At 37.1% G+C, this 13,736-nt stretch overlaps 1 protein-coding gene across 1 annotated transcript in view; it reads left to right on the top strand.

Annotated features, from left to right (window-relative positions):
• Window positions 1-1,099: 1,099 nt before the first annotated feature.
• The window catches only part of LOC128664487 (uncharacterized), a 28,054-nt gene continuing 15,417 nt past the window's right edge, over window positions 1,100-13,736 (top strand). Inside the window, exons 1-7 of the mRNA XM_053719310.1 lie at window positions 1,100-1,120; window positions 3,428-3,640; window positions 3,756-3,848; window positions 5,999-6,111; window positions 7,570-7,587; window positions 9,188-9,273; window positions 9,357-9,457. Of these exons, the coding sequence (XP_053575285.1) occupies window positions 1,100-1,120; window positions 3,428-3,640; window positions 3,756-3,848; window positions 5,999-6,111; window positions 7,570-7,587; window positions 9,188-9,273; window positions 9,357-9,457 (645 nt within the window). The remainder of the gene's footprint in view (window positions 1,121-3,427; window positions 3,641-3,755; window positions 3,849-5,998; window positions 6,112-7,569; window positions 7,588-9,187; window positions 9,274-9,356; window positions 9,458-13,736) is intronic.

The raw sequence follows: 13,736 nt of genomic DNA, 5'->3' as shown, positions 1-13,736 counted from the left end.
TATGTGTATACTCTGGAGAGTGTGTGTTTGTGTTTACATGTATATGTGTATACTCTGGAGAGTGTGTGTTTGTGTTTACATATATATGTGTATACTCTGGAGAGTGTGTGTGTATATGGGTTAGGACATTTTGTTATGTTAGACATTCCCTTGGTATTCATGAAAGGGATAATTTTGCTGTACAGTGGCTGTCTAAACAATAAATATGTAGTGAATATCCCAAAATTGGTGAGATGCTTTTAGGGGGGCCCAAAACAAATTCTTGCACCAGGGCCCTGTAGACATTAGGTCTGCCACTGATTTTTAGTATGCTATGCCGTGCATTGCATTAAATATTTATGTACTTAAAAAAATATATAAATAAATTAAAAAACAATATTTAATTAATTAATTAATTAGTTAATTAATTAATTAGTAAATATATTAAATTAATCCACAGTGGAGGAATTTATATATTTATTTACTTAGTACTGCTTAGGTCCAATTTCACATATTGCAATTTTTTTTTTTTAAATGATTAGCTCAACAGTGGATAATCCACTGCTGGGCTAATCATTTAAAAAAAAAAAAAACAATTATAAAATAAATTGATTTAGTTGTTTTTTGGGATGTTGGGGTGGAGAGCAAAATTTCATGGGCGGGGCCCAAGAAAATGTTTGCCCAGGGTCCAGTCAATATTAAAGACAGCCCTGTGTAGCCTATGCTAGTGTATGTGCATTTTTTATACATGCAGGATTAAATAGCATAATTTTCTTAAAATACAGGTATAGCAGTCACTATATGCTTATGCTGTTTCCCTCTCCTAGATGATCCAGACCTTTGAGCGAAGTCAAAGTATACAGGCAACTAGACATATTCCTGGCATGGAGATTCTTGAAGACATGGTGAGCATATACAGATCCCATACAAAAATTACTCTTGTGTGAATATACTGTAATTGTGTACATTAAATTATTTAAATACACCACACACACACACACGTATGTAAGCATAGATTTTAAATTGGTATGTAAAAATTACAAAACATAAAATGCCTCACTTATAAAAAAGCCACTGAACAAATACGTTTTAGACTTTCAGTAAGAACTGGATAGCCCACATGCAGTTAAAGTGGAGTTTGGTAAATGCTTTTCTCTAATAGGCAGGATAGCCAGATCTGTAGAGAAAGGGGATAAAAGAAGATATGGAGGCCTATTTAACAACGGTCTGTCGGATCTGATCCGACAGTGAGGGTCAGGTCCGACAGACCTCACTGAATGCGGAGAGCAATACGCTCTCCGTATTCAGCATTGCACCAGCAGCTCTTATGAGCTCAATCGGGTTGAATTGTGGCGATGTCTGTCCGCCTCCTCCGAGCATGCGGACAGGTTATGGAGCGGCGGTCTTTGGACCGCTGCTCCATAACTTGTGTTTCTGGCGAGTCTGAAGGCTCGTCAGAAACACGGGGCTTCAAGCTCCATACAGAGCTTGATAGATATGCCCCAAGGTGTAATGTTTTTGTATATCAAATATGTTTATGAAAATAAAAATTACAGATATAACCTTAAAGTAATGGTAAATTTTGCCGTTTGTCTAAACAGATCCGGAATCTTATTGATATTTTTAGATGGAGTTTAATTTATCTGTTGTAATGAAGATGCGCTATAACTTACTTTTTAATGTTAAAATTCAAATACCCGAGCTCCGGCCGCCCACTCCAAAAGTATTTTTTTGTTGAGCTAATGTTTTGAAATATTCTACAAACTGCGTTCTAGCTACAACAAAAGTGCCGTATGGCTAGAGCGCTGATTGGAGAACAGTTCAAACCGTTAGATCAACAAATTTTAGAAGTGGCTAACCAGTGCACAGGGTATTTAAATTTCAACGCTACATTAAAAAAGTAAGTTATAGTGCATCTTCATTACAAATGATGAAATAAACTAAAGTACCACTAACATTCCGGATCTGTTTAGACAAATTGCTCCTAATCTACTACACCTGTCTGCCAGTCTTTCTGCTGGCTTTCCTTAGCCTCAATGGCTGATTCCCCCTCTTTTGTTACGTCCTCACCTTCTTGTCTACAGGAACTGTACCCAGTTTGTGGAATTCTCTACCTTATTTCATGGGACTCCCACTTATATTTCAGAGCTTACATTGTAGACTAACTTATTTCTGTGATTTCTCACCTCAGATCATATTCCTTCTTTAATCCTTACCCCTTTAGCATGAAAACTCATAAGCCAACAATTGATGAATAGGGTCCCCTTTATTGTTCATGTAATTATATTTTGAAATTATAGCTCTGTCATTGTGCACCTAATGCCATGTTCGTCCAGATTATGCTGACATTTTATAAATAAATAATAATTTGTGGATTCCAATGTGCATAGCATAAACACATTCAAGTCAAGAACTATAAATTCCTGTGGGTTTTAGTATCTCCTCCAGTATCTATCTATCTATCTATCTATCTATCTATCTATCTATCTATCTATCTATTGGGTACTTATAGAGCGTGAACTAATCACCCGTGAGGGTCTCAAGGCGCTAAGGGAAGGTAGATAGGAGGAAAGGGGGGAGGGGGAGGGGATGGGCGTTCAGTCGAAGAGCCAGGTTTTGAGGTCCTTTCTGAACTTTATAAGGGAGGTGGATTGTCTGAGGTGCAGCGGGAGGGTGTTCCATGTCTTTGCTGCTATGTGGGAGAAGGATCCCACATAGCAGTAGACACCCAAACACTATCTCTAGATCATGATTATCCTCTATAAATATGTCTGTCTGTATATTCATATATACACATATAAATACATGTGTACACACATATATATATATATATATATATATATACATACATACATATATCATAATAATTTTTTAGATAGTGTTATTATGAGTGTAACTGTTTTAAGTGTATTTTTAATGTTTTTTGTGCAACTTTTTAGTCAAGTCTAACAGTTAACCAGAGCTCTGAGGTTGCAGGATCTCGGCGCATGTTAAATTAAAAGGCTCTTGAGCGAACGCATTAACTTTCAACCTGTAATATGCACGCTACTTCTGATGTACACAAAGAGCCGAGATAAACCCCTTTTTGCTTGCGCACAACTGTTGGCGCGCTACTCGTAATCTAATCTGTGTGAGGACCTTGGAATTACACCTGTGTTCAAGGAAGGTCTTTTGCTGCTTGTATAATGGTGTGTGCATTTTTGGTACGGTTCAGGGGATTCTTCTGCCTCAAAGCAAAAATTCCATATCAACATATACTAGTATTATTATGATTATCTCTCATCTTAAGGACATTGTAGGCAAAAATATTCAGCCAAGAATATCGGAAAGCATAAACTTAAAATATTTTTATGTAGAAAAACAGGTTTACATTAAACAGCTTTTGCTTAACTTCAACCACCAGGAAATGCATTTTGTTGTAGAGACATTCATAATTATTCGTCAATAGGGAAAATTCCTAGAGCTGTACTGGTTTAAATGGATAAACCTCCATAAATCTACAAACCTCATAAAGCTGTTTAATGGTCCACAGGATGAGCTGGGGGAAATTCTGAGTGACCCTATGCAAAAAAGGAGATACCAGCAGAAGCTTACTGTTTTCATTGTGGGATATCAGGAGATATGTGGACAACGGAAACATGTGTTGGACCAGCTGCAAGAGGTCAGTTGAAATGCAAGAACCCCAATAATAATCAAAATATCTACATCAGTGCTAAATGACTACTGTTTATACACAGCATCAGTGACACCTTCTACTGACTCTTGAACCTTTACAGTTTTTCAGTTTCTATTGCAAAGTGAATAAAGAGGATGGAGACCTTAACAGGCTGGAAGAATCTTCAGTAGATATGGATGGAGTAGTAGACCAGGTAAGTCATAGATAAATACACACATAACCTGATATTTGGATAAATACACACTGGACTTCAATGGAATTAGTTTTTAGGGCTATTATAGTGTGGTGGGGGGAATACATGGTCTCAGTCATGAGAGCGTGTAATTTTATCACTATCAACCCTGAATGTCTCAAAGGCAGTTTCCACCCTGGTCCAGCAGTTCTCTCTCCTTTGCAGAGGTAAAAAACATAGATTTGCAGGTTAAATAATGAAAAAATAAAATTTTCACTGTATTGGCCCTTTAAATATGCAAACCGATCTAGAACAAGATGATGCTGTTTTAAATAACTTTTCACATATTTCTCCATATCTATCATCTATCTACCTAACTACCTACCTATCTTCCTACCTACATTTTGCCAGCTATAAACAAGCATGTAATGCCAGATGTAGCTATGTTTGTGTGCAAAAATATTGGAGGTGACATTGGCCTAGCTAAGGGTAGTGTCTGGGGTGTAGAGCCTACATGCATGCCATTTGTCATTGATGTACATACTGGAGGGCACAACATTCCTGCCCCAAATTTAATGAATGTTTGGCAAATATGTAGTGCTATATTTATATATGCTTCCATGTATATGTACATTTGTTGTCCAAAGATGCATATATATGTAACATTCATCACTAACTACAACTCTCTTTTGTCCCAAGATATACACAGAGATGAACCACATATAGGGGGCACACAGTAAAAAAGGGGCAACATACACACACACATATATACTGTACCTCTAAGGTAATCTTGGACAAGATCTGGACATTCCCACTAGTTTACTAACCCTAGACGAGTAAGACATTTCAGTGGACTGTTAAAACATTTGGCTTTAATGATTTTCACAACAAAAGAGCTGAAATAGTCTTAAAGAACAATTAAACTTGACATTTCAACAAGGCATAAAATGTTTCATTATTGCAAGCAAAACATTATTGCAATATACATTCATTATTTTATTTTGCAGCCTTTTGCTGTAAAATACATATACAATTTGTGTTTGTTTCACATTTTGCCAGGGAGTCTTGGGTTAATACTTTTACGCAATTTTTGTTCACTTTTCCCTCCCTCCCTAAGCTTCTATGGTGTCACATGCTGTTAAAATGGAAATTATCAGTTTTGCAACAGCAATCATAAGAGGAAAATCATTCTTTGCAATAGTAACTAAGTTGAAGCAGTGCTAAACCACATTAAGGGAATATAAGAGGGCAAGCTACCCTAGTCTACACATGTGCAAACAGAGTTTGTGCTATATTTAAATATTAGTTTGTCATTGGTTAGCAGAGGTGCTTTTGTTCTGGTTAATAGGGATATCAGTGAAAAGAATAAACATAAAACAATATTGTCATTTGACAAAATAGAGCTGCAGTTTCCATTGCAAAATTATTCTTATATATGAAGTTTCATAATCAAGTAGTTTACAATTTGTGTTTAAAGTTTCTTTAATTCAAGAGACACATTTTAACAGTCAAAACCCAAAATCATATCCAAATTCAAATACCCTACACAATATTTTAGTTGTCACTCTTCTAAACATAATGTGGTGGCTATCTTATTTAGAAAATATATAACATTTGAACTACACACCCTAGACAGAAATATGGATGGAAGATACCTCATTTTGGTAGGCAGATTAAGGTTAAAATGTAAGATTCTAGCTAATAGACCTAATAAATATTTGACCTCTTTAATTCATATTGAGCAGGTACACATCAGGTGTGCCCTTTGTCCCCCTTGCTATTTGTACTCACCATAGAAATACTAGCCCAAAAAAGTAGAGACATTAAAACATTTGGCTTTTTTCCTTCCTTTAACATTGAGTGAACTAATAACTTTTTCCCTCTCGGCTAATAACTTTTAACCCCTGACTAGTAAACTATAGGACATATGTGGTAAAACATTAAAAGCCTTGAGAAATAAATACTTGGTGCAAATAACTAGTCAAACATACATCACCACAAAAAAGTGTGCTTATTAAAAATATAGATTTCCTTTCTAGAAATGTGTAATAATTTTGTGTTTACTTTTTGTGCAGATTTTTACAGTTTTGATACATTTTTCTGGCCACAACTAACCAGGAACAGTGCCACGGTTTGCCACAATTTGCTGCTTATTTGTTTTGTTTTTACAGGTCACAGGAGCACTAAAGTCAGCTGAGATGGCTATGTGTCGTCTTGCAGATATTCACTCAGAAATAGTGAACTATGTCAATCAGACTCTATCTACATGTTCCAGCCGAAAAAGGTAAGAGACCAAGGATATAAGACTTAAAGCTGGCATCTGCCTAAAGTTATGGCCATGAACCAAATAAAACTTCAGGCTATTAGAAAACAAATGGGCCTCTAGTTAGTTGGCCTCTGTTTCTGGCGAGTCTTCAGACTCGCCAGAAACAGCAGTTATGAAGCAGCGGTCACAAAGACCATAACCAGCGATGTCTGTCGGACCTGATCCGCACTGTCGGATCAGGTCCGACAGACAATGATAACTAGAGGCCATAGTATTTAATGATACACAGTTATTTCTTGGTGGTGTTTAACAGTTGCTCTCTGTTCTCTTTTATTATTTTTTATTTATTTTTGTATTAAAGTGTATATATATTACATTGTATGGCACTGCACTGAAAAGCCCCAATATGTGTTCCCATAGAATGACAGCCAGCAAACAGAAGCAAAGATGTGAAACACAAATAAAAAATGATAATGGTCTAAGTTATCCAAAACAGGACATAGTATAATTCTAACAACACTGTAAAGAAAAATGTGCCTTGTTTTTTTTTTCCTGTGACAATAATCACAATTTCAAGACTATGTGGAAAGGAAAACATTTAAATGCAGACACAGCAGGAGAATTCAATATACCTTAGCAAGTGGTAATATCAGGGGTGTATTTAGGTTCAGTGCTGTCCTAGATCCTGAATTAAATCAATCTCGCCATCCAACCAGAGACAAAAAATTAAATGTGACTATTATTTTGTGAATATAGGGCACATTGTGATAAATAGTTCAGGGCTGTAAATGGCTGTCTGCACTTACCAGGATTTCTATTGAAGTCAATGGAGACATTAAAGGGACAGTGTACAGTAACATTTTCAATTATCCATTTTACCTGCTGGAGTATACTAAACTGTTTACAAATTGCTCATTTACCTTTCCTTTTGCCTGTTGTATCCCCCACCTATACTGCGCTAATGGGTACAGAAAAACTATGTAAACAAAATCCAACAAAATAAATTAGACTCCCAGTGGAGTATGGGAGAAGGAGGTACTAAAATATTAATTTTCAATTGTTATGTCACACAAAGATATTATAAGGTAGCCTTTGCATTCATTTATATAAAGTGATAAGCTAATAAGATCCTTTCTCCTATTCAGCACATTTTAATGGGTTGTAATTTCAAAGAGCAAAAACAGCTATTTCATATACAAAAATAAACATAAACTAGCCAATTCTCATACATTTAATACTCTACAACTTGTATAAGTCATAGGAAAACAATTTTATAGCATGATGTGTCTCAAAGCATTTCCATACAATTTATAGGTTGTTAAGGATTCTGTAAAAGTGATCTCACACAATGTATAGTATAGTTGAGTTTTGATGTTTTATTTACCAAAGCTCCTATGTCTAAGGAGTGTTTCACAAATAGAGTTTTTTTGTTCTACTGTAAGCAGTCATTATAATTTTCACCTTTTTATTTTTCAGGAAAATTTCAGATGACAAGTAAGTGCCCTTACTGTTATGAGTGGCAGAAGAGAATGAGCAGGGTAAAAACGGTGAATAGGAGAACTAAGGTTCTATTCCAATCCATTAGCAGAGATGTGCAAAATGCTTCAGTGTCAGAGTACTATAATTGGAGGCTGTTCACACAAGAGAATTCAGCTTTCATGTGGTTTTATAATTGTATTTATTTATTTACTTATTTTTTACTTCACAAGGGAAAATCTCTTTGCATTAACCCTTAATTATGAGTGTTTTAATCTTAATAAATTGATTGTTGGACTTTTTTAGAAAAAGTTTTCTTCATATGGTAATAACTCCTGGTTAATTAAAAATAAAAATAATGAAACCTGTACACATTTAAAATATGGTTTTCAGAGTGTTCGTTTATGCAAATACCTGTCTGGACATTAGAAACTGATTAATTATTAAATGATGTAAAATGATTTGCAGTTATTAATTGCACATCATGAATAGTTATTATTAGCTATGTGAAACACATTAGGCAGTTATAGGCTTTGTTGAATCAGTTTGCCACTGTTTTACTTTTCCATTTGACACAAATATTTTAGTTCCATGTAGAAAGAAGCCTGTTTCTTTAAAAGTGTTCTCCAATCCAATGATGTTCTGTTACATTGTATACACAATTCAATGTCACGGCAACCAGGAATGTAATACATTTAAAGGCATCTTCTGTCCCTCCCTGGATGCCAGGCAGGTGCATGCTCCTCCTACCGGGCACACGTGTGCCATCTTTTATTATTGGCAGTGCACTGTTCCTGTAAAACGACATAAGTATCTGTTACGCTCTTAGTTGTTCTGTCTACTACCTGTTTCATAGCATCTGCTTCTGCCTTCCCTGTTTTATTCTCTTCTGGCCAATATCTACTTTTACATCCTTCTGGTCAATGCCTGCTATTGGTCATTACGTAATAATGAGTACTCTTGGCTATTACCTGCAACTGTGAGCTGCAGGTTATTATTTGTTTCTTTGGTCCTTCTTGTTGGCCATCACCTGCTACTGTGTATTGCTGATCATTAACTAACTATCAGTTTGCAATTCAAGCAAAGGAACATAAACCCCAAATGTTTTCTTTCATGATTCAGATAGAACATACAATTTTAACCCACTTTCTAATTTACGTCTTTTATCAAATATTCCTTATTTTCTTTGTATCCTTTGTTGAAAAGCAGGAAGGTAAGTTCAGGAGCGTGCACGTGTCTGCAGCACTATATGGCGGCAGTTTTGCAAGTGCACTAGATGGCAGCACTATTTACTATCATGTAATGCTTCAGGCATGTGCACATTACCTATCTAGATCAACAAAGAATAACAAGAGAACAAAGCAAATCTGATAATAGAAGTACATTGGAAAGTTGTTTGTAATTGCATTCTCTATCTGAATCATGAAAGAAATGTTTTGGATTTCATGTCCCTTTAGCTTCTAAAGTTGTGTATTGTCTATGACCACCACCATTAGCCTGGGCTTTGCTTAGCTACAACCAGTTAGATTTCTGTTGGACTCAGACCTCATATACTTTTACTTCTACTTCACTATCCAGACCACTGTTTTCTGAACGTAGTACATATGTATATTTACAGGAACCGTAAAAAGCTAGAGAAAGCTGTGGAGCAGGCAAGGGGAAACATTGTGACGCTCACAAACCAGCTTCTGCGTGCACAGGAAGGTGAGCTGACTTCTATCAATTTGTTACCATTTGGCTCAAGTCTGTATCATACCTGATCTTCCTGTCATTTGTTTTACTTTTAGATCTAACCTCAAAAGATCAGCAGATGAAAGAAATGTTGCGACAACATGAGATGAGGCTGGTGGAGATTCGCCACTTTAAAGGCCAGCTGGAAGACACCAAAGTAAGATTGCTATAGAATGTGGCTTCATGGTTGTATATCATTCTCCTACCAACTACTCTCATTTTTAACTGCAAAACACTAGGTATAATTCTATTGGCCCACATTTGTGAAATGGGTATTAATGCAAATATGTAGGATTCACAGAACTTTATTTGGTATCATGCTATTTCTTATTGACTCACTTTGTTCCTAACATAAATGTAAATTAAATAGCCAATTACATAAATACTTAATGTAAAATTATAGATATTATATATATATATATATATATATATATATATATATATATATATATATATATTAGATAGATATATATTAGATTATATTCATGTTGTAAACATTAATGCCTGGTAGAAACAGCAAAGGACTGGTGGTCTGAGATGCCTCAGACATTTAGTTTTGCAGATCAATTTTTTCCAGTTATCTAAATTCATCAGCCGAAGTTCTGTTTTTTAGAATTATTCTGGTTTGGACAGAATATTTCTTCCAGTTGGTGATTGAATGGTATTCCTAACATGTCTTCATGAAGATTTGTTGTTTAAGTTGGCCACATTGACTCCAATGCATATTTTCACTATACCTAACAGTTTGATTTGCAGATCAAATGGCATTTGGTAGAAAGGGCTTTCAGGCCATTCTTTTTCCACCTACACTTACCATCACATGATTCACTTTTTGTACTATTCTACATGAATCAGAGTGAAACCAGATTTAAACTTACTGATAAACATATTTTTAGCACATTTTAGACAGACCTATGTGAATGCCCACGCTCCTTGGCACAAATTTGTCATTAATTTATATGTCTCTTAAAGTCATTTTGAGGTCATTTCCATTCTTTTTTTCTTTCTCCAAATAGGTTGTTGCTTGACTATGTATGAATTAGCTCAAGTAAGAAGTAGAGGTGGGTGTGCCCACCTCCTATAATTTTGGGACAGTACTATCTACTAGATATCAGAGGTCATCAGTCCATTGTTACTAATATTGTTCTATATCTAATGTGAAGAAATGGATTAATCAGTAAATATAATTCTGTTTTCTCTTGTAAGGTGTATCCAGTCCACGGATCATCCATTACTTGTGGGATATTCTCCTTCCCAACAGGAAGTTGCAAGAGGATCACCCACAGCAGAGCTGCTATATAGCTCCTCCCCTAACTGCCATATCCAGTCATTCTCTTGCAACTCTCAACAAGCATGGAGGTAGTAAGAGAGAAGTGGTGTAACATAGTTGTTTTTTACTTCAATCAAGAGTTTGTTATTTTTAAATGGTACCGGAGTTGTACTATTTTGTCCCAGGCAGAAAAAGGAAGAAGAATCTGCCTGTGATTTCTATGATCTTAGCAGGTTGTAACTAAGATCCATTGCTGTTCTCACACATAACTGAAGTGAGAAGTAACTTCAGCTGGGGAATGGCGTGCAGGTTATCCTGCTATGAGGTATGTGCAGTAATTTTTTTTTCTAGAGATGTAAATGCTAGAAAATGCTGCTGATACCAGATTTATGTAAGGTAAGCCTGAATACAGTGATTTAATAGCGACTGGTATCATGCTTACTTCTGAGGTAATACTCTTATAGATTTACAATATAAAACGTTTGCTGGCATGTTTAAACGTTTTTATATATACTTTGGTGATAAAACTTTATTGGGGCCTAGTTTTTTTCCACATGGCTGGCTTAAATTTGCCTAGAAACAGTTTCCTGAGGCTTTCCACTGTTTTAATATGAGTGGGAGGGGCCTAATTTAGCGCTTTTTTGCACAGTAACTTTTACAGACTGAGACATCCAGCTTCCTCCAGGAGTCCCCTGCATGCTATAGGACCTCTCTAAAGGGCTCTTAGGCTTTCCAAAATCGTTTGTTGGGGAAGGTAGGCCCACAGCAAGGCTGTGGCAGTTGTTGTGTCTATATCGTTTTTTTGATCCGTTTTTTGAACTAAGGGGTTAATCATCCATTTGCAAGTGGGTGCAATGTTAGCTTATTATACACACTATAAAAATTTCATTTGATTTACTGCTTTTTTTCACTGTTTTTCAAATTCTGACAAAATATGTTTCTCTTAAAGGCACAGTACCGTGTTTATTTTTTGCTTGTTAACTTGATTTAAAGTGTTTTCCAAGCTTGTTGGTCTCATTGCTAGTCTGTTTAAACATGTATGACATAGAGGAAACTCCTTGTTCATTATGTTTAGAAGCCATGGTGGAATCCCCTCTTAGAATGTGTACCAAATGTACTGATTTCACTTTAAGTAATAAAGATCATATTCTGTCTTTAAAAAATGTATCACCAGAGGAATCTGACGAGGGGGAAGTTATGCCGACTAACTCGCCCCACGTGTCAGACCCTTTGACTCCCGCTCAAGGGACTCATGCTCTAATGGCGCCAAGTACATCGAGTGCGCCCATAGCGTTTACTTTACAAGACATGACGTTTGTCATGGATAATACACTGTCAGCGGTATTATCCAGACTACCTGGGTTTAGAAGAAAGCGAGATAGCTCTGGAGTTAGAAGAAATACAGAGCATACTGACGCTTTAGTAGCTATGTCTGATATTCCCTCACAATATACAGAAGCTGAGGAAGTATACAGAAGCTGAGGAAGGAGAGCTTCTTTCTGTGGGTGATGTTTCTGACTCAGGGAAAAAGATTCAACCTGATTCTGATATGTCTACATTTAAATTTAAGCTTGAACACCTCCGCGTGTTGCTCAAGGAGGTTTTAGCTGCTCTGAATGACTGTGATACAATTGCAGTGCCAGAAAAATTGTGTAGATTGGACAAATACTATGCAGTGCCGGTGTGCACTGATGTTTTTCCAATACCTAAAAGGTTTACAGAGATTATTACTAAGGAATGGGATAGACTAGGTGTGCCGTTCTCTCCCCCTCCTATTTTTAAGAAAATGTTTCCAATAGATGCCACCACATGGGACTTATGGCAGACAGTCCTTAAGGTGGAGGGAGCAGTTTCTACCCTAGCTAAGCGTACTACTATCCCTGTCAAGGCCATTTGTGCTTTCTCAGATCCAATGGATAAAAAGTTAGAGGGTTACCTTAAGAAAATGTTTATTCAACAAGGTTTTATTCTACAGCCCCTTGCATGCATTGCCCCAGTCACTGCTGCTGCGGCTTTCTGGTTTGAGTCTCTGGTAGAGGCTTTACAGGTAGAGACCCCATTGGATGACATACTCGACAAGCTTAGAGCACTTAAGCTAGCCAATTCTTTTGTTTCTGATGCCATTGTTCATTTGACTAAACTAACGGCTAAAAATTCTGTTTTTGCTATTCAAGCGCGCAGGGCGCTATGGCTTAAATCATGGTCAGCTGACGTTACTTCAAAGTCTAAGCTGCTTAACATTCCCTTCAAGGGGCAAACCCTATTCGGGCCTGGTTTGAAGGAGATCATTTCTGATATCACTGGAGGAAAAGGTCATGCCCTTCCTCAGGATAGGTCCAAATCTAGGGCCAAACAGTCTAATTTTCGTGCCTTTCGAAATTTCAAGGCGAGTGCGGCATCAACTTCCTCTAATGCAAAACAAGAGGGAACTTTTGCCCAGTCCAAGTCGTTCTGGAGACCTAACCAGACCTGGAAAAAAGGGAAGCAGGCCAAAAAGCCTGCTGCTGCCCCTAAGACAGCATGAAGTATCAGCCCCCTATCCGGTAACGGATCTAGTAGGGGGCAGACTTTTGCTCTTCGCCCAGGCTTGGGCAAGAGATGTCCAGGAACCCTGGGCGTTGGAAATTGTATCCCAGGGATATCTTCTGGACTTCAAAGCTTCTCCTCCAAATGGGAGATTTCACCTTTCACGATTATCTGCAAACCAGATAAAGAGAGAGGCATTTTTACACTGTGTTCAAGACCTCCTAGTTATGGGAGTGATCCACCCAGTTCCAAAGGAAGAACAGGGACAAGGATTCTATTCAAATCTGTTTGTGGTTCCCAAAAAAAAGGGAACCTTCAGACCAATCTTAGATCTAAAGATCCTAAACAAATTTCTCAGGGTCCCATCATTCAAGATGGAGACTATTCGTACCATCCTGCCTATGATCCAGGAGGGTCAATACATGACTACAGTGGATTTAAAGGATGCGTATCTTCACATTCCGATACACAAAGATCATCATCGGTTTCTCAGGTTTGCCTTCCTAGACAGGCATTACCAGTTTGTAGCTCTTCCATTTGGGTTAGCTACAGCCCCAAGAATCTTTACAAAGGTTCTGGGGTCACTTCTGGCGGTCCTAAGGCCGCGGGGCATAGCAGTGGCCCCTTATTTAGACAACAT

The sequence above is a fragment of the Bombina bombina genome, chromosome 6 (assembly GCF_027579735.1).
Source record: "Bombina bombina isolate aBomBom1 chromosome 6, aBomBom1.pri, whole genome shotgun sequence".
NCBI classification, from domain to species: domain Eukaryota; kingdom Metazoa; phylum Chordata; class Amphibia; order Anura; family Bombinatoridae; genus Bombina; species Bombina bombina.
The sequence above is the reverse complement of the archived record's forward strand: the minus strand, read 5'-3'. Positions and strand labels throughout refer to the sequence as shown.